At 40.2% G+C, this 24,253-nt stretch overlaps 1 protein-coding gene across 6 annotated transcripts in view; it reads right to left on the bottom strand.

The window, feature by feature from the left end:
* CRIM1 (cysteine rich transmembrane BMP regulator 1) overlaps window positions 1-24,253 on the bottom strand; it is a 222,166-nt gene that overhangs the window by 55,966 nt on the left and 141,947 nt on the right. For all 6 annotated transcript variants that reach the window (XM_028496713.2, XM_024118670.3, XM_024118668.3 and 3 more), the window contains 3 exons: window positions 21,806-21,988; window positions 19,152-19,349; window positions 267-395 (listed from right to left, as the gene is read on the bottom strand). In XM_028496713.2, coding sequence (XP_028352514.1) covers window positions 267-395; window positions 19,152-19,349; window positions 21,806-21,988 — 510 coding nt within the window. The remainder of the gene's footprint in view (window positions 1-266; window positions 396-19,151; window positions 19,350-21,805; window positions 21,989-24,253) is intronic.

The raw sequence follows: 24,253 nt of genomic DNA, 5'->3' as shown, positions 1-24,253 counted from the left end.
TGCTCCAGAGTTCCCAGGGCTGCACCCATGATGCAGCCAGACATCAAGGAGTACCTGAATATAATGAAATGAGGGCAAAAACCGGAATAAAGGAGCAGCTCTTTTTCTCCAAATGACCATGTGTTTATGTTAAATACACTTTCTTCCCCCTTCTTTCAGGTTGCTAAGGGAATGTCATGAATAGGAATGAAAGAAAAGATATTCAATCACACAATATGCTTTGACAATATTAGGCTCTGAAAAAACACAGTCTTCCATGTACTCACTGTTTTTGCACTGACAAGTTCGACAACCATTAAGATCAAGTTTGAAACCATAAATGCAGTCCTTCTCTGTCAGGGTGCAGTTTGATGACTCTCCACATGCAGGTGGATCAATTGTGATGTAGGTTGGTTCTAATAATAAGGAGAGAAAAAAAAAATCAATGAAACATATGATTACCTCTTAGATGCTATTCAATCTTTGAAATCCCACACTATGGTAAGTCACAGGAAAAAACCTAATCAGTAATCTTCATCAAATCCTAGACTTTTCTACTTTCATAATGTTGTTAACCCCTGAAAAAGAAATATTTTTATTTAAATTTTTGAAAATCCGGATGCTCTATTTCTTTACATTTGAGCAATTTATGCATTTTTGGGTACACTCACCACTACAGAAGCAGACAAGAAAGGTTAAAATGAATTTAAATCGTTATTCTTCTATTTCCTCCTGATGTTTTCTGAGAGAGAGCAGCCACCCTGTGACGAGACGCACAGAAGAAACCTAGGCCAGAGGTGATTTTGACCTTCACTGCCATGTTAATAATGAAGAATTGTTCTGGGTAGTAACAGTAATCACACACTTACGTAAAGTGTATTATGCGTCTATATAACATCTGAAGTGCTCTTCATAAATGCCTTCAAGTTTTGGATCACAGTCGGAAAGAGATGGGTGCTGTCATTATCCCTATTTTACGGATGAGGAAATCCAGCATACTGACTTGTCCAAGGTCGCAGGGTTAGTAAGTGGTGGACCCCAGATTCAAACCAGGTGTTGTGGGGCTCTAGGGTCACACTCTCAGCTTCTGTGCAATACAAAGCGCATTATAATGGTACCTGTTTTGCAGTGATTGATAAGGGACAGTTTATACAATGTCAGACTGTGGAGAGGGTGTTGTCAAAGGGAACAAGGACACTGACATATTTATGTAGCCTCTTTTCAACCCAAAGATACTATGAACTTCTTCAGAGTAAGCTGGTTCTCACAATATCTTTGTGAAGTGCTAAGTACAGAATGTCTCTACCTATGTTTTCACAAATGGAAAACATGAGGTGCAGAGAGGGTAAGTGGCTTATCTAAGTTTACAAAGCAACCCAGTAGCAGGCTGGGAACAGAACAGAACAGAGGTGCCTGACCTCCTGTCCAACACTCTATCCGTTAGTCCACATTGTCTTCTCAAGTTTCATCTCCCGTTACCATGGAAGAGAGACCAAAAATAAGTGCTTTAGGTGCCACTGATAAGATCAAGAGTTCTACATTTTTATCCACCTGCTAAAAGAGGCCAGTGATTCAACTCTTCACAGGTAGTGAGCAACTAGGACTTATTAAAGAGATGCTTTCATCAGCATTCTCCCAGTGAAAATCTGTATGAAGACGGTGTAGCACATTCTCCTTTTTTTATTACAGCACAGTTGGAAGAACATCTCCCTGAAATTTTTATCTAAGATTTCCACTGCTGTGAAATTTCTAATTTCCTTCAACGACTAAAGTATCCTTTCTGACAGGTAACTATAAACATCAAAAAGTGGTTTAGTTTTAGTCAAGTTTTAAGACTTAGTGAATTAAATATAGTAGCGCTGCTTTCCTCCATTCTCTTAAAATTTACTGTAAATATCGCCGGTTTTTAAACCTACAGTCTTTCCTTTATCACTACTCTTGTTACACACCCAAGATAATAATTCTGTTTCAGCCTTTAGCCATAAGACTGTTGAGGTTTCATCAAAATTATTCTAACCACAAATATTAGAGCAGGGGACCTGGATCGTGTCTGAGTAAACCATACCACAGATGATCCCATCGAAGGAGGAGTTAGGTGTACATTCCAGAGAGTTAATAGCAAGGATCAGGGAAGGATTCTAAACTCTTTGTCCAGTGCTTTAGTGCATGGCTTACGGGCAAGGAAATGTCTTGGGCACATCTACACAGACCCAAAGCTTGTATTCTTTTTTTTTTTTTTTTTTTTTTTTTTTTTTTTGCGGTACACGGGCCTCTCACTGTTGTGGCCTCTCCCGTTGCGGAGCACAGGCTCCGGACGCGCAGGCCCAGCAGCCAAGGCTCACGGGCCCAGCCGCTCCGCGGCATGTGGGATCCTCCCGGACCGGGGCACGAACCCGCGTCCCCTGCATCGGCAGGCGGACTCTCAACCACTGCACCACCAGGGAAGCCCAAAACTTGTATTCTTTACTGACATTTAAGTTTATGAGAAACTTTTGCCTTCAGAAAGTATATGATGGAAAAATATATATCTGGGCAGATGACACTGACACTGAAAATGCATAATAATCACAGGGCAGTATGGGATTTTATTTTCAGTGAATTTTAGGGATTTGTTAAGAGAATCAATGGTGACGTGCATGCTATTTTTGGTACATATTACAATTAATGGATGGGATTAGGATTGTGCTCTGTGGCTAGAAAGTAAAAAAAAAAAAAAAAAAATTGGGTTGTTTGAGGATCAGAACCACAATACTGACAGTCCCACCCTTTATCCAAATGACTGTATCCGCTAGGTAGCCAGCTCCAGGGGTACATCAAGCACACATTTCTTTAGCAGAAGAAATACGTTCAACATATTTCCCTGTAACATTCAGGGTAACAGCTTGAGCTAAGTTTAACAAATGGGAAAAAAAAATGCATAGAAGGGCTATTTAAGTAGGTGTTGGTTCTACAACACTGTGTTGTAAATATTTTAGGTAAAACAAGTCCTCCTGGATGTCTTCCAGGCCTCAGATGATGTGGCAGAATGCAAAGAAGCCAAACAATATTCTGTGCCTCTAAAATTAATATTTCCCCATTCATCGATGATGTACATTAGAGGGAAGAAACCGGAAAGTATGTAAGTTTCAAATTCTGACTCCCTCAGTATTTATTAAAATAAAACACAGAAAAACTCAACAAAACCAATTTACTCTAAAACTATTCAACTGCCCCTCAATAGATTAGGCTGAACACAACACTCATTGTGATACATTAAATGTAGACAGAAGTCTAAATTATTTTCAAAAAGCATTTTAACATTAGTCATCTCACTTTATTATGTTAAATAAGTATTGTTTTCCTTTTCAAATACAAAGTGGAACAAATTTTAAAAACTTTTTAAGGATGGTGGAGCATGTGTTTGGGGTACTTACTGCTGTTGTCCTCTGTCACTGGAGTAACTGCTGATTTGTAACAGACACATATGCAGGCAACTAGCTGTCTCCTAACATTTTATCTAAAGTCATACATTATGTACTATTCCCTTTCAACATTCTCTCAACATTTTAGTGCTCAGTTTCCTACCATGTGAGGCCATCTCTATTTTAGAATTCCGTAAACTATCAATTGTCTAGCAAAAACCCTGACATTATCATAAACGGATCTGAGAGTCTGCTTTCAGTCCAGTATATTAATATGTAATCTCAGAACTGGTCCTGTTACTAACATCAGGGCAGTCTTTTGAGAATGAAGTGCTGTGAGTCTACTGAAATTCAATTTCTTATTCTACATAATGAACACCAAAGTGAGACACACGTGATACCATCCTGAATGAGAGTATTTCAAATCAACATTGCACTTAAACAGTCCTTAGAGAATAACCAAGAGCTGCTTAGACTTTTTGCATAGTTTCTATACAAGGAAGTTCTTGGTGGGGGAAGAGGTAAGTTTGAAGAGTCCAGAATCATGGTATCACAGTACGATTGTTTCTAATCCAAATAAATAAAGGAGCTTGCGGAAGTGTTAGTGAAATCTGTGAAACGTGCACTGTGCTTGTTAGAGCAGCCTGAAATTTGCGTATTGGGAATTGTTATTATCCCACACCTCCTTTAGTCTATGCCACAGTGCTCTGAATATGGAATATATCCTGATGGGTCTTGGCCTGACGACCAGATGATTCTCATTTAAATCCTACTCTTCTGTGCTCTTAGATTACATGGGGGTACAATACTGACATGACATGCTAGAGAGTACATGCTCCTCTAGAAGGATGACGGCAATGCCATGTCCTTGGAGAGTTTGGTGATTATCAGTTGAACAGAGGTCCTGCTAAGACTTCTGGAGACACGTGCATCTGCCTGTTGCCGGAAGCAAAGAAAACGGTCTCCCTTTAAATTGGTTGGGCAGATATGCGTTAGTGGGCCTCTTTCGGAAGAGAGAAATGGTCTTGGATCTCCTTATTTAGGAGAATGAGAAAGTGCTTGCACAAAGATGGATTCGGCGAGGGGAAATTCAATGAAGTACTGCTTACAGGATCACCCTGAAATTCCATCTCATCTTGTATTGAATCAGCTGAGGAATTAAAGAAATACCTTAATGTCCTCCAAAGGAAGAAGGCTTGAAACAGCAGGAATTCATTGTCTTTGGCTACAACTATTTCTAAAGGGAACCCTGGAACCGCTTCTTTGTGGAGAAGAACTCTAGAAATATTTTCTGAGCCTAGAAGCAATAAAGAACAAAAATGGGTGTTTGTTATGTCTATATCCATTTGCTGTTTCCTACCCTGCATCTGGGTGGGAATCTCTACTTTCCTCAACCTGTCCTTTTCTTGAATGATTTTTAAAGACTTTCCAAGTACCTTATACTGTCCGGAAGAGCTATTTTTACAAGAACCCTTGGGATTGTGTCAGGAATGCAGATGTTCAGCACCAATTCTTATCCCAAGTCTTAGAAAACAAAATTCTGGAGAAAAACTATTATAACTTGCAGTAACATAAGCAAACACATATTGGCTCTTTATTTTATGTTTAATTAAAATTAGGGATGGATATTTCTCTCACATCCTAGGAAGCCCAACAAACCCCTCATCAGTAAAAACATGTCCAGGAAAACATTCACGTTTTTCAAGATTTAGAGAACCTCAGACACTAAGTTTCTGAAGAACACCACCAAGATTCTACACTGATGTTCAAGTATTTTCTAGAAGCAATTTTATCTGCTCAATGGGGATATTAAGGCACTGTGATCACAATTAATTTGGTCAAGAGTATAAAGTTGAAATGAAAATCATTATTTTAACTCCAAGGCCACATCACTAGACCATAAGGTAACATACATTTCATTATTCAGGGGGTATGAATGTGTTAAGCAAATCTAAGCTCTATACTTTCTTGCTTTTTGTTATTTTATTTTATGGAAAATTTTCCAAAAAGGAAAGGAAAGTAAGAAGTTGAAACTCCAATCCAACCTTTTAAGGTGTTGACTTAGAGTTTTAATATCAGTCCTGTCATCATCATATTGGATATTTCAACATGTTTGGGACAACAACAGAACAAAAAAAGAATGTATTTTGACTACCAGTTATTTAAAAATGTGTAATAATAATGTTAATTTGCTTCTGAAACAATGTATATAATCACTGACTTTTATTTTTCAGATATAGCTTAAATGAAAATGTTAATAAATGCTTTTTGGTGTCTAAACTGTATTACTCCACCGAACTCCTGGTTTTGAATTAATACATAAAGGTTCTTCTCATTACCTTGATTACTACGAGCTGTTTATCCTGCAAATAATACTAATTATCTCCATTGAGAAATGTGTGAAGCACTCTTTCTGATTAGCAACCCTGGGAAGGCTGACAGCCAACTAGTAGATCTTGAGTATGGGTGGGTGACTCTGGAAAAGTACACTCGTGTAAGGCATACAGAGCCACCGTGCTTAGGACTGTCTGCAGCACTGACTCTGTTAGAAGGATAATAATTAGCTCTGGTTTCAGACCTCAATCGTCTCTAGGAGTACTGCTGCTTCCCCGTGCTGTGCTCTGGGTGAATGGCAGGTCTGGAGGGCCTGGCTGTGGGCAGCAGCTGTCTACCAGCACCCTCGATTCCTACGAATCGTACAAGTGCATGCACGCGCACACAGACACCCACAAACCAAGAAAAGGTTTTCTGGAAAAATCTCTCTATAGGCAAATTTCTAGAAAACACAGTGTTTTTTTTATGGCAGATATGTTCTTAAATTTCTTTTATAAGTTAAAAAAATTTCGTATGGAAGTAATAAGATAAACGAAGCTAATTCCTATCTGTCTCTTATTACTTCTCCTTTTGGGATTTATTAATGGTTTGCATACCTCACGTAGCTTTTCTGTGTAAATTCGCAAGCCTGCTTATTTGATTGCGAGAAACAGAGATGAACAATTATGTTGTCTTTTCAGACCTAATTCAGGCACTCTTCCTTAAAATTTCTTGGGGGCGGGGTAGGGGGAATGGCTGGACTTGGTTAAGCAATGTCAGTATCTAATAAGTGGGAAAATTCCAAAGCTTCACTTGGTTTATATGGCTAAATATATCAGGCCTCCTTATAGCCCACCAATTACTGGTAGCCTGTCCAGGGCCATAAAACTGGAGATAAAGCTGGCCAAAACATAACCAAAGGAGATAGCTTATCTGTTTTACTGTGTCTTCATATGTCATTCTGTTACCACAGCTGCTTTTCAAATGTGACCATAACTAGTCAGAAAACCATTCAAATAAATCAGCAAATTGTTAACATAATTGCAGCCTAGGAAAAGGTACAGATGAAATGTTTCCAAATGAAGCTAGAGGGAAAACTCTATTAATGTAGACAATAAGAAAAAAAAAGTTGAGGATACAAAAATTCCCTAATCTGGAAGTGGGAATTTCCATGGGGTATGAATGTGTATTTAAGAAAGTTTCATTGAGTCATGGAAAAAAATCTCCTACAGTTGGAATTTTCAAATTCTTTCAGCCACTACACATTTAGTTATCCTTTTTTTCCTTTGTATATATTTCTCATAACAACACCTACATCCTTGTAATTTCTAAAGTACTTATCTCAGAACAGTTTCTTTATTTTAAAATGAATGGTGTGAAAATGTTCCCAAGACTTGTATTATTTTCTGGGCAGATAGAGAAGCAATACATTTACTTTAGGCCTATTTATTAACTTTGTATGCTTTTCCAAGGAATCTTGGCTGTCGGTCATATTTTTCTTCCTTTACCAATCTCATGTTTAATAGGAAAGGACAGTACTACGATTATGTGATTATTAAAAGACCACAAAAAGAAAAATTAAAAAAAATTTTTTAACAGAGAATGGGATATCTTTTTCCAGGAATTCAGCTTGAGAGAGCTCACAAAATGATTGGATTCCAAGAATAATCTGGACCTTTTATACTTGTCTTATATTTTATCCTTATATTATTGTTATTGTTTATTTTCACAGAGACTATATCTTGGTAACCTTTAACTGGGAAAAATGTGCCATATTTATAAGTACCTGTGTATATGTGTATCTGCATATTTTAATAGCTATATTCAGCTGGGAGAGGGGTGTCAGATGGTCAGAATTCTGTTATTTCAACCTGCCCCTCTGGGAAATGGCTGAGGACCAGTGGGGAAGGGTCTTCACATTAGGGGCAATGGTTTGTTCACTGTTTTCAACTTCAGCATCTAGCACAGTACTTGACCCACTGTAGCACTTAATGAATGAACAAAGAGGACAAAAAGACACCTGAGAACTGAAAGTCAGGACACATTTCTTAGAAAGAGCCCCACTCAATATTGTCCCCAACAGGCCGAATCTATAATTTCCTAACTTTTGTAGGATTGGACAGTACGTTCCTTAGGGTCTTCATCAAGGCAGAAGTCCCTTGCACATAGTAGGTACTCAATAAATGAGCTCCACTGAAGTAGCAAGCTAGATCAGAAGGCTGTTGTGAACCTGACACACTAGTAACAGTGAAAACTAAATGCAAGTCCCCAAAGCCAAACAGTCTAAAACGAGGTACTCAGTAGCCTATGAAATGGTTAAATTATGATCTGCACTTCTGGCCTAACAAGGCACAAAAGTACACAGAGCACTGTGGAAGGCCTCCCTTCAAAATTCTTAACATAAAAATCTGACACCCCAAATTTCAATTATCCGGGGAATCCATTTCTGTGACTACCTCACTCCTTGATGGTGCCAAATAAATAAAGTGTTATGAAAATAGTCCTGAAAATAACCGGGCACTCACTCAGCTCGGCAGTTCATCTCGTACTGGATGAAGGATGGGTGCTCTTGCCGAAGGCCCAGCAAATCTGCCTGCTGATTAAGCAACGACCGGCAGGAATCAAGAGTGAGACAAGGGGAGCGTGCGGTTCAGAAGGCACAAGTGTTGATGATGGTCCGTCTCGGTGCTGGGCACACTCAGTGGAGACCTGACTACCACTGCTCAGGGCCTGCAGCCTGGCTGGGTGTGAATGAGGCTGGGCCCAAAGCAAGCGTGAGGATAGAGACATCTGGGGAGACAGCTCAGCGCTTTCGGGGGGAGCTGTTTCCCCAGGTGGGAGAGGCAGGAACGGACAGGGGAAGCAGGCTTTCCAAGAGGTCAAACAGCAAGGTCAAAATTCCAGGCCGAGGTTCAGGGAAAGAAGCCGGACCAAAGGCTGGGTCACAAAAGACAAAAATAACAGTAACTGGGTCTCAGTAATGAGAATGGAGCCAGGAGCAAGAAAAGCTTTGAATCTGAGGCACAATGATCAAATACTTTGATATTCACCGACTTATTTTCTTCACCCACTCCCTCCTTACGATAAGGGTCTAGAGAAGCAATGCCAAGGACATGGACTTGGGGTTAGAAGACTGAGCTTGAGTCCGTGTTCTTTCATTATCTTACACATGATGCTGAACCTCTTTGGGCTTCTATAAAGTGTGAATTCCCACTATTCCTACCTCACAAGATCATCGTAAGACTCAAATAAGATCGTAAAGAGGGGACTATTCCATAAACTCGAAGTGTTAACAGAATGTTACTTGTTGCTATAATTACTGTTGAAATGACTATCCTGCCTGCTTAGAGCTAGAACTGGTCTCAGATGATGGCTCAGTAAATGAATTATGAGTCCTTTTGCAAGCCTCAAATGTTCAGCTGATAAATGCTCTGACAACTGGCTTGGCATTCTGAATCCTGTCCATTGTAACTTAAGCATCATTTCTATCTCCACTGATAACATGAAAAGCATCTGGGATGTGGGTGGGTCCATGACATCCTTTCATATGGTCTGGTAAGCTTTGGAGGATGTTAGTGACTGGCCACTGGCGCCTTTCACATTTGCTGAGTTGCAGTCTGAATATCATTGTTTTGACTTTTGACTGTGTCCATGGTGTCTCGAAGAGAAGAGAAATCTCTTCGTAATCAGCTTATCCAGTGGGAGTTGAAACAATGCTTCTGTGTGCCTGGCTGACCCCATGCTTCCTCTCTCATGATGGGTGCCTTGCTGGATCTTCGAAGATGAGGGCAAATTCATCACAGCACAATTTATACTGTTTCGGTAGTTTCGCCAGTAGTTCTGCCATCCTCAAGTTGAAAGAGGATAAGGAAAATCCATTTCTAAAAGATGTCTTTGATCAGCAAATCTTAGTTTCAGTAAGTCAGAGATATGAAACTTATGTCAATAACAAGAGATAATTCAACCAGTACTTTCTTAACAGTAATACTGGTGGGGGTGGTCATGTTTGAAACAATAATGTCCTCAGTGTCTCTGTCACAGCACTGCAGAACACCCCTATTGCTTTCATCTGGTCTAAGATCTCCATGGAATCTTTTTAAAACTTGGTTCCCAGAAAGCACGAGAGAGTCACAGTCTTGAAAAGAACTAAGCTTGCTGCCCTCTTTCAATATTCAAGGCCTGAGGCCGGCCCAAACTGACAGTTTATTATCTCCGAACATTTTTTTAGTTTCACGAACGAAATAGAGACTCCCTGAACTGCTTTAAAATGGGAGCTGATTTGCAGGGCAATCGCTTTCCAATTAAGCTGAAAAAGAACACCATTTTGTGTTGTCCTTCAAATGCCCAAACTACGGGTGGCAGGACCACAGTGCAAGGCACCGGCACAGGGGCACCGAATACATAAACAAGCATTAAATATACTTTGCTGGATTCCAAAGCAGACCCAAGGCAGTCTCAAATTATATATGTACACGTTTTTAAAGTGAGGAAATGAGGACCAAGGTAACTTTTAAGTAGAAAGAATACGTTGCAGCCAGGGATGATGAGGTCGGCACACACGGTGCATGCTGTGAGGTCCTGCCTGGTCGGGGACGTGGCTTACAGACTCATCTCTCAGTCTGTTCTAGCAGCCAAGGGGAAAAATCAAATCCAGAGCGCCACATGACTCTCAGGGTCCCCATGGACCAAGCACTTGTTGGTCTTAGAATGTTCTTGGGGATTCTTAGTCTTGGTTCATGATGCTGCAGAATGAGAGCCGGAGCCTTGAACCGAATCTTATTTTCGACTGGCAACAAGTATTAAATTCTGTGGTCTCCAATGGTTTGGATCCCTGAATTGGGCTCTGTTTCAAACAAATGTGATAAATCCAGCTTCTCTTAGATGTGAAAGTAAAATTCACTGGATGTGTAAACAGGTATCCTGTAGACATACATGGCAAGTGAAAACTTGGTCAAACTGCTAATAATTCAACTCGAATGGAAAAATGTGTAAAATGCAACGCATCACTATCCTCTCATGTTTCGAACAAATTTCAAAAAAGTTCTAACTGTTCATTATTGCTTGTCCCATATCAAATTTGGATTAAACTGATGGTATGACCCTGGACCAAGATCTGGCCCTGCCAAGCCCCCGGGTAACAGATTTCCCAACCTGCATGATGATGGATAGTGAGCATTTCAGGATTCTCAAAGGCAGAGGATGACAGGTGGGCTCGATCCAGCTCCCTAACACCTCAGCAGCCACCTGTGACGGGAGATCCATCAATGGGCAAGGGATGTGCTTCAGTAGACATTTTCATTCCTTCGCTCTGCCTGTTATTTTACAACAATATTGCAGCAGATATTTTATCTTCAACAATCCGCCAGACACAGCACAGAAAATACTTCAATAGGGCCTTTAAAAACAGTTCACTGGGTTGCTCACCGACTCTAATACTGACCCTCATGTATTAAACAATGTGAAATCATTTTGCTCATTTAAGGTTAAGACTATACAATGAGACAGTTGAAAATGGTACAATCATAAGTGGAGTTCGAGAACTAAAATATTAGAAATAAATTATATTGGAATCACCACCACTTTTAAAATAGTTATTTCTACAGGGAAATTATTTTAGTCTAATTTACTTGAAAATAAGTTTGAATGGAACACCTGCAATTCCACAAGAAGTTGTAATATAATAGATGACCATTTAAATATATGCCTCTAGTCCAGAGAAGTCATACAAATACTATGTGGTAAGTGAATTGATTTTTTTTTTCCAATAAACACACCAGGAATTGTACTTACAAATAAGTGTTACTGCTAAAAGCACTCACTTTTGTGGGCTATATGCTTGTGCTAAAATGTTGTTCCTGTCAAAATTCTATTTGAAACTTTTCTTCAGAATTGCCTTCAGAGGAAATTACTCTGTCATAGAAGACAGAGTACCTTTACTCTACTGTCACTTTTTGCTTCTCCTGAAAAGTTTTGCCCAGCTAGATCACCCAGCCTTTCCACCAGACTTAGATGTGAATGACTTTGACTATTTCCTAGAGTCTAATAAACCTTTAAAGTCAGGGGTTTACAAAGCTAAGAATTTTCAAAAGGATGTGCGGCAAGCTGCAATGTCAGTTTCAACAGAGAAGAACCAAAAACATTCTGAACGACGGTATTCTTGCAATAGCTGTACAGTTCCCATATAACTATTTTGAAAGGAAAAACACTTCACTTGGATATGTAAATCTTGGTTATGTTTAAAAATAATTTCATTATGTTAAAGATAATTTCACTACTTTATAGTTGGACCTTGCATTGATGGGAACAAATAAACAAGCCTCATACAAAAAGTGCTGTCAGGTGCTTTAAATACAGGTGTGCCGAGACCTATCCATTCCTTAGAATTGAGGCAAACAGTGGAAGGAGATGAAGATGAGGATTTTAAACTAAGATGGTCTAATAAGCCGTGGCTAGTAAAGCAGGACATCTCTCAAAACACAGACAATGTGATTACCAGTTAAAATGCTAAATTCTATTAGGTTGACAAAAGCTAAAAGGAAACCAATTCTGCTACTTCTGGTCAATGGGTGTACCCTAAAGAAAATGGAATCTTTCTTTTTAATGTCCATAAGCCTTTTCTGAAGGGCATGTCTCTTAATAACCTTCATTAACTTCTGTTTGGTTGCCTAAGAGTTGTCTCTTATCCAAAAAAAGTTTAACAGTCTCAGTAGAGATTGTGTTTATTTAAGCTTGTTGGAAAAACATTCCTATCATTTCAAGAATGACTAAATATTTTTCATTCACATAGCTGGCATTCCAGACTCTGTTTTCCTGCCCCTGTTGATTAGATGAAAATTAGCAGGCCCAAGTCTGAACTATTAGATTCGATTATGATCTTAGTAGGAAAATTATGAGACTCCTGGCAGTAATGCCCATTTAGGTATGGGAAGTAAACAGCAGAGGAAATAAAGAGGAACCTGCCCCTTGCAGGCCACTTCCACAGGGAAATACTTAATAGCTGGGACTGCCAAATGCTGGAAAATCAGAGGTAAAGGTTTCTCTAATCAAGTGTTTCAGAATCAGCTCTGAACCATACCATTCTAATGTTATTTGAAATACCTAAAGATATTTTAAATCCCCAGAGAAAACAAAAATACTGTGAAATTCATTCATGAACAATTTTGGATGCTTAGGTTAAAGGACACCTAGGTTGACACATGGTCAACTGCTATGCATTTGTTACCCCACATATGACCTTATTTGGACAAGCCAAAAAACACACTGGGCTATATTTTAATTTCCATTTATGGAACTAGTTTCCAGGACACTTAGAGTTAAAGGATGAAACAACATGCCTAACAGTCTTTGAAATATTACGAATATTTTATTATTCTTGGCCTACTAATAATAGCATAGTATATGGCACTGAAGCAGTACCACCCATAAACTGAGTTTTGATCCCTGTTACGTACCAGAACATTAATATCATGTGACCCTGTGGCATCTTTGACTTCACTGCCTCTGGGGTCAGCCAAACTATGTTTGATTCCTTGCCACAGAAGCAGTAGCTTAATCGTTTGAGATACTGTTTGGTGAGGAAGTATTATGGGCAGGGCTGGAAACATACTTTCTTGTTTCAAGGAATTCCCACCCAGATATGTGCCTGGTAGAGACTTTTCCAGCAGCCCAGTAGAAACCTCATTTGAAGGGTGGCTTGATTCAAACTATATCAGAATTTATGGAAAGAATATAGCGCTCCCATGAAATTAGTATTGATGATGAGGAGGACAGTCTATTTCACAGCTCAAAGACCTCCAGCTCTTTAGAGGACCACAGCATATGATCTATTGGGTAAGCTGATGCTGAAGTGGCTCATTAAGTCCACAAGGTCAAGAAATGCCTCATGTCCTCTCTTCAACACTGTCCCAAGTAGGACCAGGATTTCCCAAGTAAGGGATCCAAGAAAGCCATTTGGCAGGAAGATGGTTGATGGCACAGCTATCACATTCCATCCTAAGTCCAGAGAATTAGAAAGACTCCACGGACAGGGAGTCAGTTTTTATTCCCCCACTTCAAGAGTTGGTCAAGTCCAGGTTAGCAGAATCACGAGGCCTGCCTGAAACTCAGCTCAGTTTCAGACAATAACTCTGCAAATAACTTTCATTTGAAGTTCTTATTATGGAAAAAATCTTTAAAATACAGAAGTAGATAGAATAATACGATGGACCCTCATATACCCGTTACTTAGCTGTGACAATCTACAAATAACTCTTTTATTTCCTGTGTGAATTTGGAAATGGATTTTGCTTTTGTTTCGGAGAAACAGAAATAGTACAAAGGAAAGTACCCATTACGGTTGGAAAGTACCCAACCACAAGCATGGAATTTATCTACTAGCAACTCAAAGCCTAATATTGAATGCTAACTTGTAAAATATTACCGACGTTGTTTCTAGTTCTTGAAAAGTGATACTCTTGGCGTTGGCTCTGAAATCTCCAGGGTCATCAAAACCATCAACTCATCCCAGCTGGAGACTCTGCACATACTGGGCCTAAAGAACACTCAGGTCACAGTGGCCACCTGGGCAGGGTCCAGCCACAGCCCAAGATGAGACAGCAGATCAGATCTGACATCAAGACTAATGAGGGATGATGAAATTCTTATCTCCTGCATCAGGTGGAGATGGCCTCACACTTGTCCACATATCTTGCATTTTTCTTGTTGCGTCATCACGGTCATGTCATTACAACATGCAGTCAGTATTTCCCTCCCCAACACCTTATTCTTACTTTTAATTATAAAACAAACAGATTTTTTTTTTCATGGAAAATGGCACCCTGTCCTTAGGGTCCCTCTGACATTAAGAATCAACTTAGATAGGATTTATACCTGGCATTACTGGGAAATCAACTAGCAAATTATTCTCAATACCTAACTGTGATATTAAAAAAAAAAAAAAAAAGTCTAGCTGAAAACAAGGCAGTGGCACTTATACACTCTCAGGGCAGGTCCTAACGGCAGTACATTAAATGTGACAGTGAGCATTAGCCTTGGAGGGTCTGGAGAAGGCCCACTTTAATTCTGTGATTCTGGACTTCAGGGGCTGAACTGAGAGAGGATAAACCACAGTTTACAAACCAGTCTTGGAAGGCTGCCCCTGGGTGGGAGTCAAGAGCTAAGGAGGGTGAGCAGTCAATCTGAAGCTAACTGGTCCAACTCACCTGTAGGCGTCTCGACCCACCGTGTGCCAAACATACTTCGTATAACACTCTGCTTTCTGTTCTCAAAGTGCATTTTCAAACAGAAGCATTTACACATTAATCTTTCTTCAGTTCACCAGAGGTCAGCATCTGACCCCTTTAACAGCACTGGTTAAGGAAACCCTCTATCAGGGTCTGCTGTCTTACTCCAGTCTTTTCCCCCTTCGCTAACTCACTCACTCATCATCCATTCATTAACCATTTTTGAGCACCTACTTACATGACAGGTGCTGTTTTAGGGATTCAAAAGCATATGGTAAATCCTAGCTCATGAGGGACGTAGCCTCTTTTAGGCTACTGGTCAATAAGTGCACTTTGTCTCAGAGGCAGTATCCCTGCAGGGGTCCAGAGCCAGGGCTCTGGAGATACACTGCTCTGCCACTTCCGAGCTACAGGCCCTTGGGCAAGTTACATGACTTCTGAACTTTGGGTTCTGTGATCATAACTTGGGATGGCAGTGCCTGCACAAGAGGGTAGCCGTGAGGATCAAAGGGGCTGATGCTCTTAAAGCACTGAGGCCTGGCTCACAGTCACAGTGTGCAAGAAATGTCAGCTACTCTCATTAAGGGCTACAAATAAGATGATGCAAATGGTGCTAGATGCCGAGGAAGACAATTCTGCCGCCCTCCTTTTTTGTTTTTCGTTTGTAAGAAAATAAGGACATATCTTCCATATAGATGCTTAAACTGCAAACTTTATCTGCTATTCCATGTGTTTCCATTCTAGCTTTTTACAAGGGCCAGAAAATAAAAACAATGCAATTGATGAGCAAGAGGAGATGTAGAGAAAAGCCAACAGAACAAACCATAAGAATACAATCAGTTATAGACTTACAGACTGGGATGGCTTATCTGTGTACCTGAATTGGGTGTTGACACTAACTTGCTAAGACTTAATCGAGAGAGTACTTAAGTGCCAATTTACACAGCACTCAGGTACTTGTGAATTGAGTTAGCTGTCAAGTAACAGCACAGTCTTTAAGGGCCCCCAGGTCCACATTCCCAGTCCTCCAGGAGTAACCAAGCACATTATGTTGTCATTTGGAAGGTATGTATCTCTAACAACAGCAGTCACAACAAGGTTCTTCCTCCCTGAAGGTCCAAACACACTATATTTGGTGATGCAGTAATTTATTTAGGAAGAATCTAAACCCACAATCCTTGTGTGGGGTCCCTTTCATCAAAGTTCAGACTCTATGTACCTTGGGACTGTAGCTAATAAGGGTGAGAGCCAACATTGGTTATGCAATTGTGCACAGAGGAATTTACTGTGTATAAACTGCATAAATACCAGTCTTTCTGTTTCCTCCAAATAATTCTGGCTGATTATTTATTACACAACAATGCCTTGCTTTTTCCTTATTTTGTCTAATCCTTTGGCTCTTCGGAAATCACTTGAAATTCTATTTAAATAGGCTATTGAATAACTGCTGAGAAAAATATTTTTGAATACTTCCAGTCTTTCTTGGATCCTGAAAACTAAGCAATAAGATTTATTTGCCTTGCATTATTTTCTAAGTTTATTATTATTAATAAATAAGTTTATTACAATATTATTCATAGGTAATAATAAACTTTTACGATCATTATCCTAAGCTGTACACTGTTTTTTTTATCCCCATGCCAAAAGAATCTTTTGTCTTCTGAACACATCTTAAAATGAGGGTGTCACTGGAGAGGAAACACAGTCTTATGTGAAACTTATTACTTAACTGACTTTAAACCAAAAACAAGAAACAGAAGATAAATTAGTTCTCTGAGAACTAAACAATGGAACCTTCTGCAAGGCTGAGACCAGCAGGGCCTAACAGCTTGGAATAAAGATGCCGAGTCTGGTGAAGTGAAGGCGGCAACCTGAATGTGAGGCTTGAGAAGCAAATCGAGGATGAGTCTCAAAGGCATCCTTCCCCCAAGGTCCTCAAATTCAGGGGAGAGGGCAGGTGGGAGATCACATCAAAAACACCTGGAGTAGTTGTCAAACTGCAAATGATCTCCTCCCCTGTCATCAGACTCCTGTGTGTCCCAACACAGGGCCAAAAGCCAGAGATGAAGAGAGATATAAGGGAACTAGAAATAGGGGCAGGAGGAAACTGAGATGACCTCTGGAAGCAGACAAAAATGTAGTTGAATCTGACAGACTTCAGTTGAGTTGATCCCAGCTCAGCCACATATTGGCAACTGACCTTGGGAAAAATTATCTAAATCTCTCTAAACCCTAATTTCTTCATCTTTAAAATGGTATAATAAGGCCTTTGGCAGAGTGTCGATGTGAGGATTAAATGAAATCAGGTACAAATAAAAAGCACTTACCCCACAGCACCTGAATGCAGACATTCTGTTTTTCCTGGTTTAATTTAAAACAGCCTAAATAGTTTCTTTGAAGTTTACCAGGAGTTGTCCCTTATTTAGCTTTGTGTCCGATGTGGTATCTGGATTATGGAAGGTTCTTAATAAATTTTTTGGAATTAATGGCTGACCCAAACTGTCTCTCTTTTCTCAAACAGTGGAAGATAAGATTACAACGTGACCCAGATGTTGCAGAGACCAAACTCTAAGTGATCAAACTAACATCCACTTCCTACCCAAACATCTATATGACATAAGAATAAATCAGTTTCTCATACATATAATATATATTTTTGTCTATTCACCAACTGCTTCCCTTCGCTACTCACCACAATGGATATGCTAATGACGGCCGAAGATGAGGGCAAAGGATTTGCCTTTCTTACTTTTAGAAAAAAGGCCCTATATTTTTTTAACAAGTTCTTCAAAGTCTTATTTTCCATCAAGACTCATGAAGTTAAAGGGTTACTGTTTACTGGATTTTATATATATGCTTTTAATTTTTCTTACATTATCATGCACATACATATACTTAAATATTTCAAACCAATAACAGATTGCCCCTAATTCTTAGGGATAGATATTCCCATCTTTATCTGCTTCAGCAGGGCATCTTTCCTTGTAAAGCTGACCGTACATCATCAAACGTATTACTGCACACTCCTTTTTCCAGCACTGAAACGCTGCCTTTAGGGGATGGGAGGAGTATATGTGCGAAGTGGGTGGGTGATTTCCACAAAATTGGTCATCTGGAAGCTATAAAGTTTTGGAGTGTGGCAGCTGCATTCTGAGTAGAGTAATGGTGAGCGAATTGGTGATGTCAATAGGACCAGAATCCTCCAGCTTAAATTTTTATATGATTTTTAAGGTCTTTAATAATTCTAACCCCTCAGAAGTTAATGAAACCAGTCAGGCAAACTCTGAAGTCTGAGTTGATTAAAATTTCGGTAGAAGCAAAAAGACTTCTCGATAGAGGACTCAGTCTACTTGACTGAATTTTGGAAAAGACCTGTCAGTTCCTTAATAGCTGTTTTAAAAAATTCTAGAAGGATCCATCTTCCACAAGGACTAATTTTTGACCCATTTTAGTTCATTTCACTGTGCAAATGTGCTTCTTAATGACGGACACTCTCTATTGGAACCGTCAGCATAGATATTCAATCTCTTGTTTGTACTAACAGACGTGGACCAAGGATTAAGGCTGACTTGAGTAAGTGTGCAAAGAATCTTCCCAGGATGGGGGAAATGGCCTGGAATAGCAGTTGGGATGGAAAGACTAGTCCAGGATATCTGAGGCTCTCTCCATTAAACAGGAAGAGAGGTAGTGAATGCAGGTAACCAAGACATAAGAAAAAGCCCAAGAGGAACTGCAAAGCCACAGCCGTTGTGATATTAGAAGCAGAAATGGATGCTCAGGGTGAGGACTCCAGGCAGTGAAAACCACCTTTGATGGCTCCAGGTTTTTCTTCTAGCTGCCAGGACTCTTGGGCTTATGGAAGCATTACAAGTTGAACAAGCTATGCTTTGAGTCATGGGTCTTATTTCCAATTTCATTTCATTTCATTGTGTTGACCTTTGGATGTTAATCAGGCTTGTGGTGAACTGAATTAAAATGTATATATTCTTTGACTGTAAAGTATTCAGATAAGCATTATCTGCAGTGGCAAAATAAAGACCACACTATTGTCACTGTAAATGTGTAACATTTCCCCCAAATGATTAGTTTGGGCTGTATAATAAATTCATCTGCAACTGGTAACAGCATGAAGCAGACATTATGCCTGAGGAAAGAGAAAACAAGCAAGCACATACTGGTAGAAGCTTATCCAACACGAGATATTCGCCAGGGGCTCGTTAGAATCTACAAGGGTTACCTTCACACACAGGGCAACATTCCCCAGGCACTTTGACGGGGTTCATGCAGCTCTGTCCGCAGGCCGTCGCGACACAGTGGGGTTCTCCGTTGATGCACTGGCAGAACGTGCAGTCGTCCTCCCGCCACCGGTCCCCGTGGGCACGGATCTGACCATTGGCATAGCAGCCAGCAGGATTATTGAAAGGATACACGGGATCTAAATTAAAACGTGAGTTCAGAGTAAGACTGAGGGCATTCTACATCTTATCTCTGCCCGCACCTAGAGACATATTTTTCCCAGGTTCTCGTCGTCAGCAGTTCTTTTCCAGCTGTGCTCAGCAGAAGCTCAGGGCTGCAGGAGGTGTCTCTAGGGGGACATGCAAAAGCAGCTGTCATGCTGAATTTCTGTCCGCCCATCCTGACACGGCACACAGGGCAGGGGATCTGAGGCATAAAAACCAATGTGCAGGTGTTATCATTTCATAAAGGTGCAAAACTTCGTGGATGGAGCTGTGGGTTGGTTGTGAGAAAAAAATGCTGATCCATTTTAGGCTCTGATGATGCCTTCTGAGTTGCCAACTTAAATGTTTATTACACCTCCATTTTACCTCCCGTCAAGTGAAAACTTTACAAGTGAAAACTAACTTATAGTGAGCCTGTTATTTCTAGGACTAACTGAAGTCTATCTCACGGTGCCTGGAGGCACAGTGAGGTGTATACAGTCCCCTGCTGTGGCCTTATTCAGGACAGGACTGACACAACTTCTCTAAACCATACATGGCACTGCTTGTGCTCTGGAGGGAAAGCTGTGAACCTACGCCATTTTTCTCCCCCAAGCTGAGCAGTCAAGCAGCAGCTGAGGCTGGGGAATGTAGGTAGCCAAAGATAGTGTAAAAAAGTTTTCTGAGGTTGCTGACAAGCACATAAATAAAAAATCCCCAAATATCCTTATAAATGAAAGCAGCTAGATAAATCACTCAATGTTCTTTTTCAGAAACATAAAATCTGGCCTCAAGAAGCAAGGGCTGCTGTGCTGGAAAGAAAGTCCAGGCAGTTCTGAGTTTGGTCCTCTTTATTCCAAAGAGGTAGGAGGGCATTACAAGAGAGTTAGAAGGCCAAAACTGAAAACCATGCAGTCACAGCTTCAGAAGGGCAGTCTGCCAGAGATGCAAGCAGCCAAAGAGACCTGAGTTAGATAAGACTTTATAAAAATTTCTTTATAAAAAATATTACACTGCATACTTCATTTCTACTTTGAGCCTGGATCTGAATTCCAGGAAGTGAGACATAACCGGATCTATGCCCAGACAACTCATTATGATTATTATTACACAGAGGTCCATATCTATGTTTTTACACGATCAACTGCTACATAGTTTCAGAGACTATTACACACCGGGGGTAGTAGCTAGGGAACAAATCAATGGGGAAGGTTAAAAGTTTGATGTGACTTTCTTAAAATCCCTGATGACACCCTAAAAAGTGAACCACCTTTCTCCTATGTTAGCAAAAACAATTTCTAACAGGGAAGATGGCCTCCCTGTTATGAACCACTGTTCAATGTTAGGAATGTAGTTTGCATACTCTAAGCAATTTCATATCTTCAGTATTATGTAGTAAACAGAGCTCAAATACTGAAAAGAAATGGATTTAGAAAACAGAAAAAGTTATGGAACGTGGCATGAAATTCTGTCCTCCCATTTCACGTGTGGAGGTGAGGGCAGGGTGAGTGTCAGACATGAGACGGATGTGCCTGACTCCAGACTGAAGGTCTGTGGTCCCGGCAGGACAAGAAAGCTCACGTGAACCTCCTTTCTGGGGAAACGGTGTAGTGCAGTTAGACCAGAGACACAGGCAGGCACTCACTGCTCCTGGCTTCACTGGAAACTCAGACAAGTGACTACTTTTCTGATTATCCTGATCCTTAAAATGTGTGGATTGTAGTACATGATATTCAGAGTTATCATTCTGAAAAGTTTATTATTTCTGCATAGGAGAGACAGGAGGGTCGAGCCTGTTGGAGGAACATGGACCTATTATTTCTTGGGGGGAAAAGGGGAATAAAGAGAAAGCAGGCCCTGGGGGTCCTTCTGGCCAGGGCCACAGTGGACACTTGTCTGGGCCTTGCCCTGGTGTCACCGCCATGCCACACCATGACCCCACTCTTACCACCACACATTTTCAAAGGACGGGGAGCCCTGCTCTCACCCGGACTGGCACGGGTATCGGAAAGGAAGCAGGGTCGGTTCCTCTCTGAGCTGACTGGCTAAGGTGGTCAGTGACTAGGGCCGTCCTGTCCTAGCTGAGCAATCTGAGGGGAGCAGGGTGGGTGGAATTCTGATGTCAGGATGGAGAGAAAGTCCAGGACTTGCCAAGGAACTGCTGGAACCACAGAGGAGGAACAGAAAGCACCTCCGGGAAACCTCATGTCCATCTGTGGAAACAGGTGACCGCTGTCCACATGCAGGGTGTAACTTCCCTCAGAGAAGTACTACAGTTTCACACAGTCTACCTAGCATTATCGAAGTCCTAAAAGGTAGACCACGGTGACAAACAACAGAAACTTCTTCAATCTTCCTCTAGTTTGGAGTGAGACTGAAGTAGGTCAATTTTGATATTAAGTCCCTAACCCATGTCTCTTCTTCTTATTCTCTGACTGGCACCTGTCCTTACCTTCACACACAGGGCAGCACTCCCCTTCAGGCACATAGTACCTCTCGCAGTTCAGCTCACCACACTGGGCGGTGAAGCAGATGGAAACACCCCCTTGGCATCGACAGAACCGACAGTTGTCCATTCGAAACATATCCCCATCACTATACTCCACATTGTTGAATACACAGGCTGGCTTTGTTTCTAAAGGAGTTAAAATAAACAAGGCGGATTCAAAGTCATTTGAGTGGTGTCCTTTCATATTTTTCAAACAGCCTCTAGAAAATACTGTCTGACAGCAGGTTAAAATTTGATGGAAATTTACTACATTCAATATAATTTTTTACAACAGAAGCAACAAAGCAATGCAAAGTAAAGTAGAATAAAATAAATAAAACACATCACTATTCTCATTATACCAAGGAATCGAAATTCCTCTTAGTAAAATCTATACTGGCGTCCCCTTATCCCAAATAAAAGTAACCATGTGACCATGAAACTCACATATCTGATTTGTGCTTTAAAAAGATTTTTTGTTAAACAAAACGTTTGTTTTGTTAAATCATTCTCTACCCTCAAGTAAATGATCCTGCCTCCACATTAGTTTTTGTCCTGCCTCAAAAAATTTATTTAGGTCTTTTAAGAGGTTATGTTCTTCTGTTTCTCCAGCGTTTTCTCCTAAATTCTTTTTTTCTATCCTGTTTAATAATCTGTAATTATAACAGTGCTTGGCCTTTAGAAAAACACTTTCTACATGCACTACCTCCCTTAATCCCAATAACAAAGGTCTGATGTAGAAATACTTATCCTGAGTGCAGAAGTGAGGAAATCCTGGGTAATTTGCTCAAAGTCACACATTTAGCAAATGATAGAAGCAAAAACAGTAGCTCTTCAACTAAAACCTTGTACTCCACTCCTTCCATTGTGTTTCAAGGCTATGTTCTGCTAAGGACTCAAAGCCCTGCACTTAACAATTCTCATAATGACACCAATGATTTAAAATTTTTTCTCTGCCCTAAAACACTCTCCCTAAATCCATTTCGTAACTCTAATTTTGGCTGACTTAAAACAACTCCCACCAGACAAAGACATCGCAAGAAAAAGAAAACTATCTCTTAAAAATACAGACATAAAAAATCCTCAAAAAAAAAAAAATACTAGCTGACTGAATCCAGCAACATATAAAAAAGATTATATACCAAGTGGGATTTATTCCAAGAATGCAAGGTTGGTTTAACATCCAAAAATCAATTAATGTAATACAGCATGTCTATAGAATAAAGGAAAAAAAACACAGGATCATCTCAGTAGACATAGAAAAGATGTTTGACAGAATTCAACACCCTTTCATGATAAAAACGTTCAATAACTTAGGAGTGGAAGTTGTTAAACAGCAACTTGATAAGTGGCATCTATGAAAAACCCACAGCTAACATCATACTTAATAGTGGAAGGGTGAATGCTTTTCCCTTTAAATCAGGAACAAGACAACGATGTTCACTCTCACCACTTCAATTCAACATTGTACTGGAGGCTCCAGCCAGGGCACTTAGGCAACAAAAAGAAATAAAAAGCACACGGGCTTCCCTGGTGGGGCAGTGGTTAAGAAACCGCCTGCCAATGCAGGGCACATGGGTTGGATCCCTGGTCCGGGAAGATCCCACATGCCGCGGAGCAACTAAGCCCGTGCGCCACAACTACCGAGCCTGCGCTCTAGAGCCCGCGAGCCACAACTACTGAAGCTCACGCGCCTAGAGCCCGTGCTCTGCACCAAGAGAAGCCACTGCAATGAGAAGCCCGTGCACCGCAACGAAGAGTAGCCCCTGCTCGCCGCAACTAGAGAAAGCCTGTGGGCAGCAACAAAGACCCAACACACCCAAAAATAAATAAAATTTTAAAAAAGCACCCATATGAGAAAGTAAGTAGGAAAACTCTCTCTACTTGCAGACGACATGATCTTGAATTTTAAAAGATTCTAAAGAATCTACTAAAAAACTAGTGAACAAAAAGTTCGGCAAGATTTCAGGGTACAACTGCAACTCAAATAAACTGTATATCTACGCACTAGCAAAGAACAATCTGAAAATGAAGTTTAAAAAAATTCCATTCACAGTAGCATTAAAAAGAGTAAAATATTTAGTAATAAATTTAATAAATGAAGCACAAAACTTGTACTTTAAAAACTAAAAAACATTGTTCAAAGAAAGTAAAGAAGGCCTAAATAAATGAAAATATATTCCACGTTCATGGATTGAAAGATAATATTGTTCAGGTGAAAATCTTCCCCAAATTGATCTATATTTTCATTGCAATCTCTACCAAAATCCTACTTGGTTCTTTTGTAAAAACTGACAAGCCAATCCTAAAACTCATATGGAAATGTGAGGAACCCAGAACAGCCAAAACAACCTTGAAAAGAAGAACAAAGCTAGAGGACTCACACTTTCTGATTTCAAGACATACTACAAT

This window comes from Physeter macrocephalus, chromosome 12 (assembly GCF_002837175.3).
Source record: "Physeter macrocephalus isolate SW-GA chromosome 12, ASM283717v5, whole genome shotgun sequence".
Classification (NCBI taxonomy): domain Eukaryota; kingdom Metazoa; phylum Chordata; class Mammalia; order Artiodactyla; family Physeteridae; genus Physeter; species Physeter macrocephalus.
The sequence above is the reverse complement of the archived record's forward strand: the minus strand, read 5'-3'. Positions and strand labels throughout refer to the sequence as shown.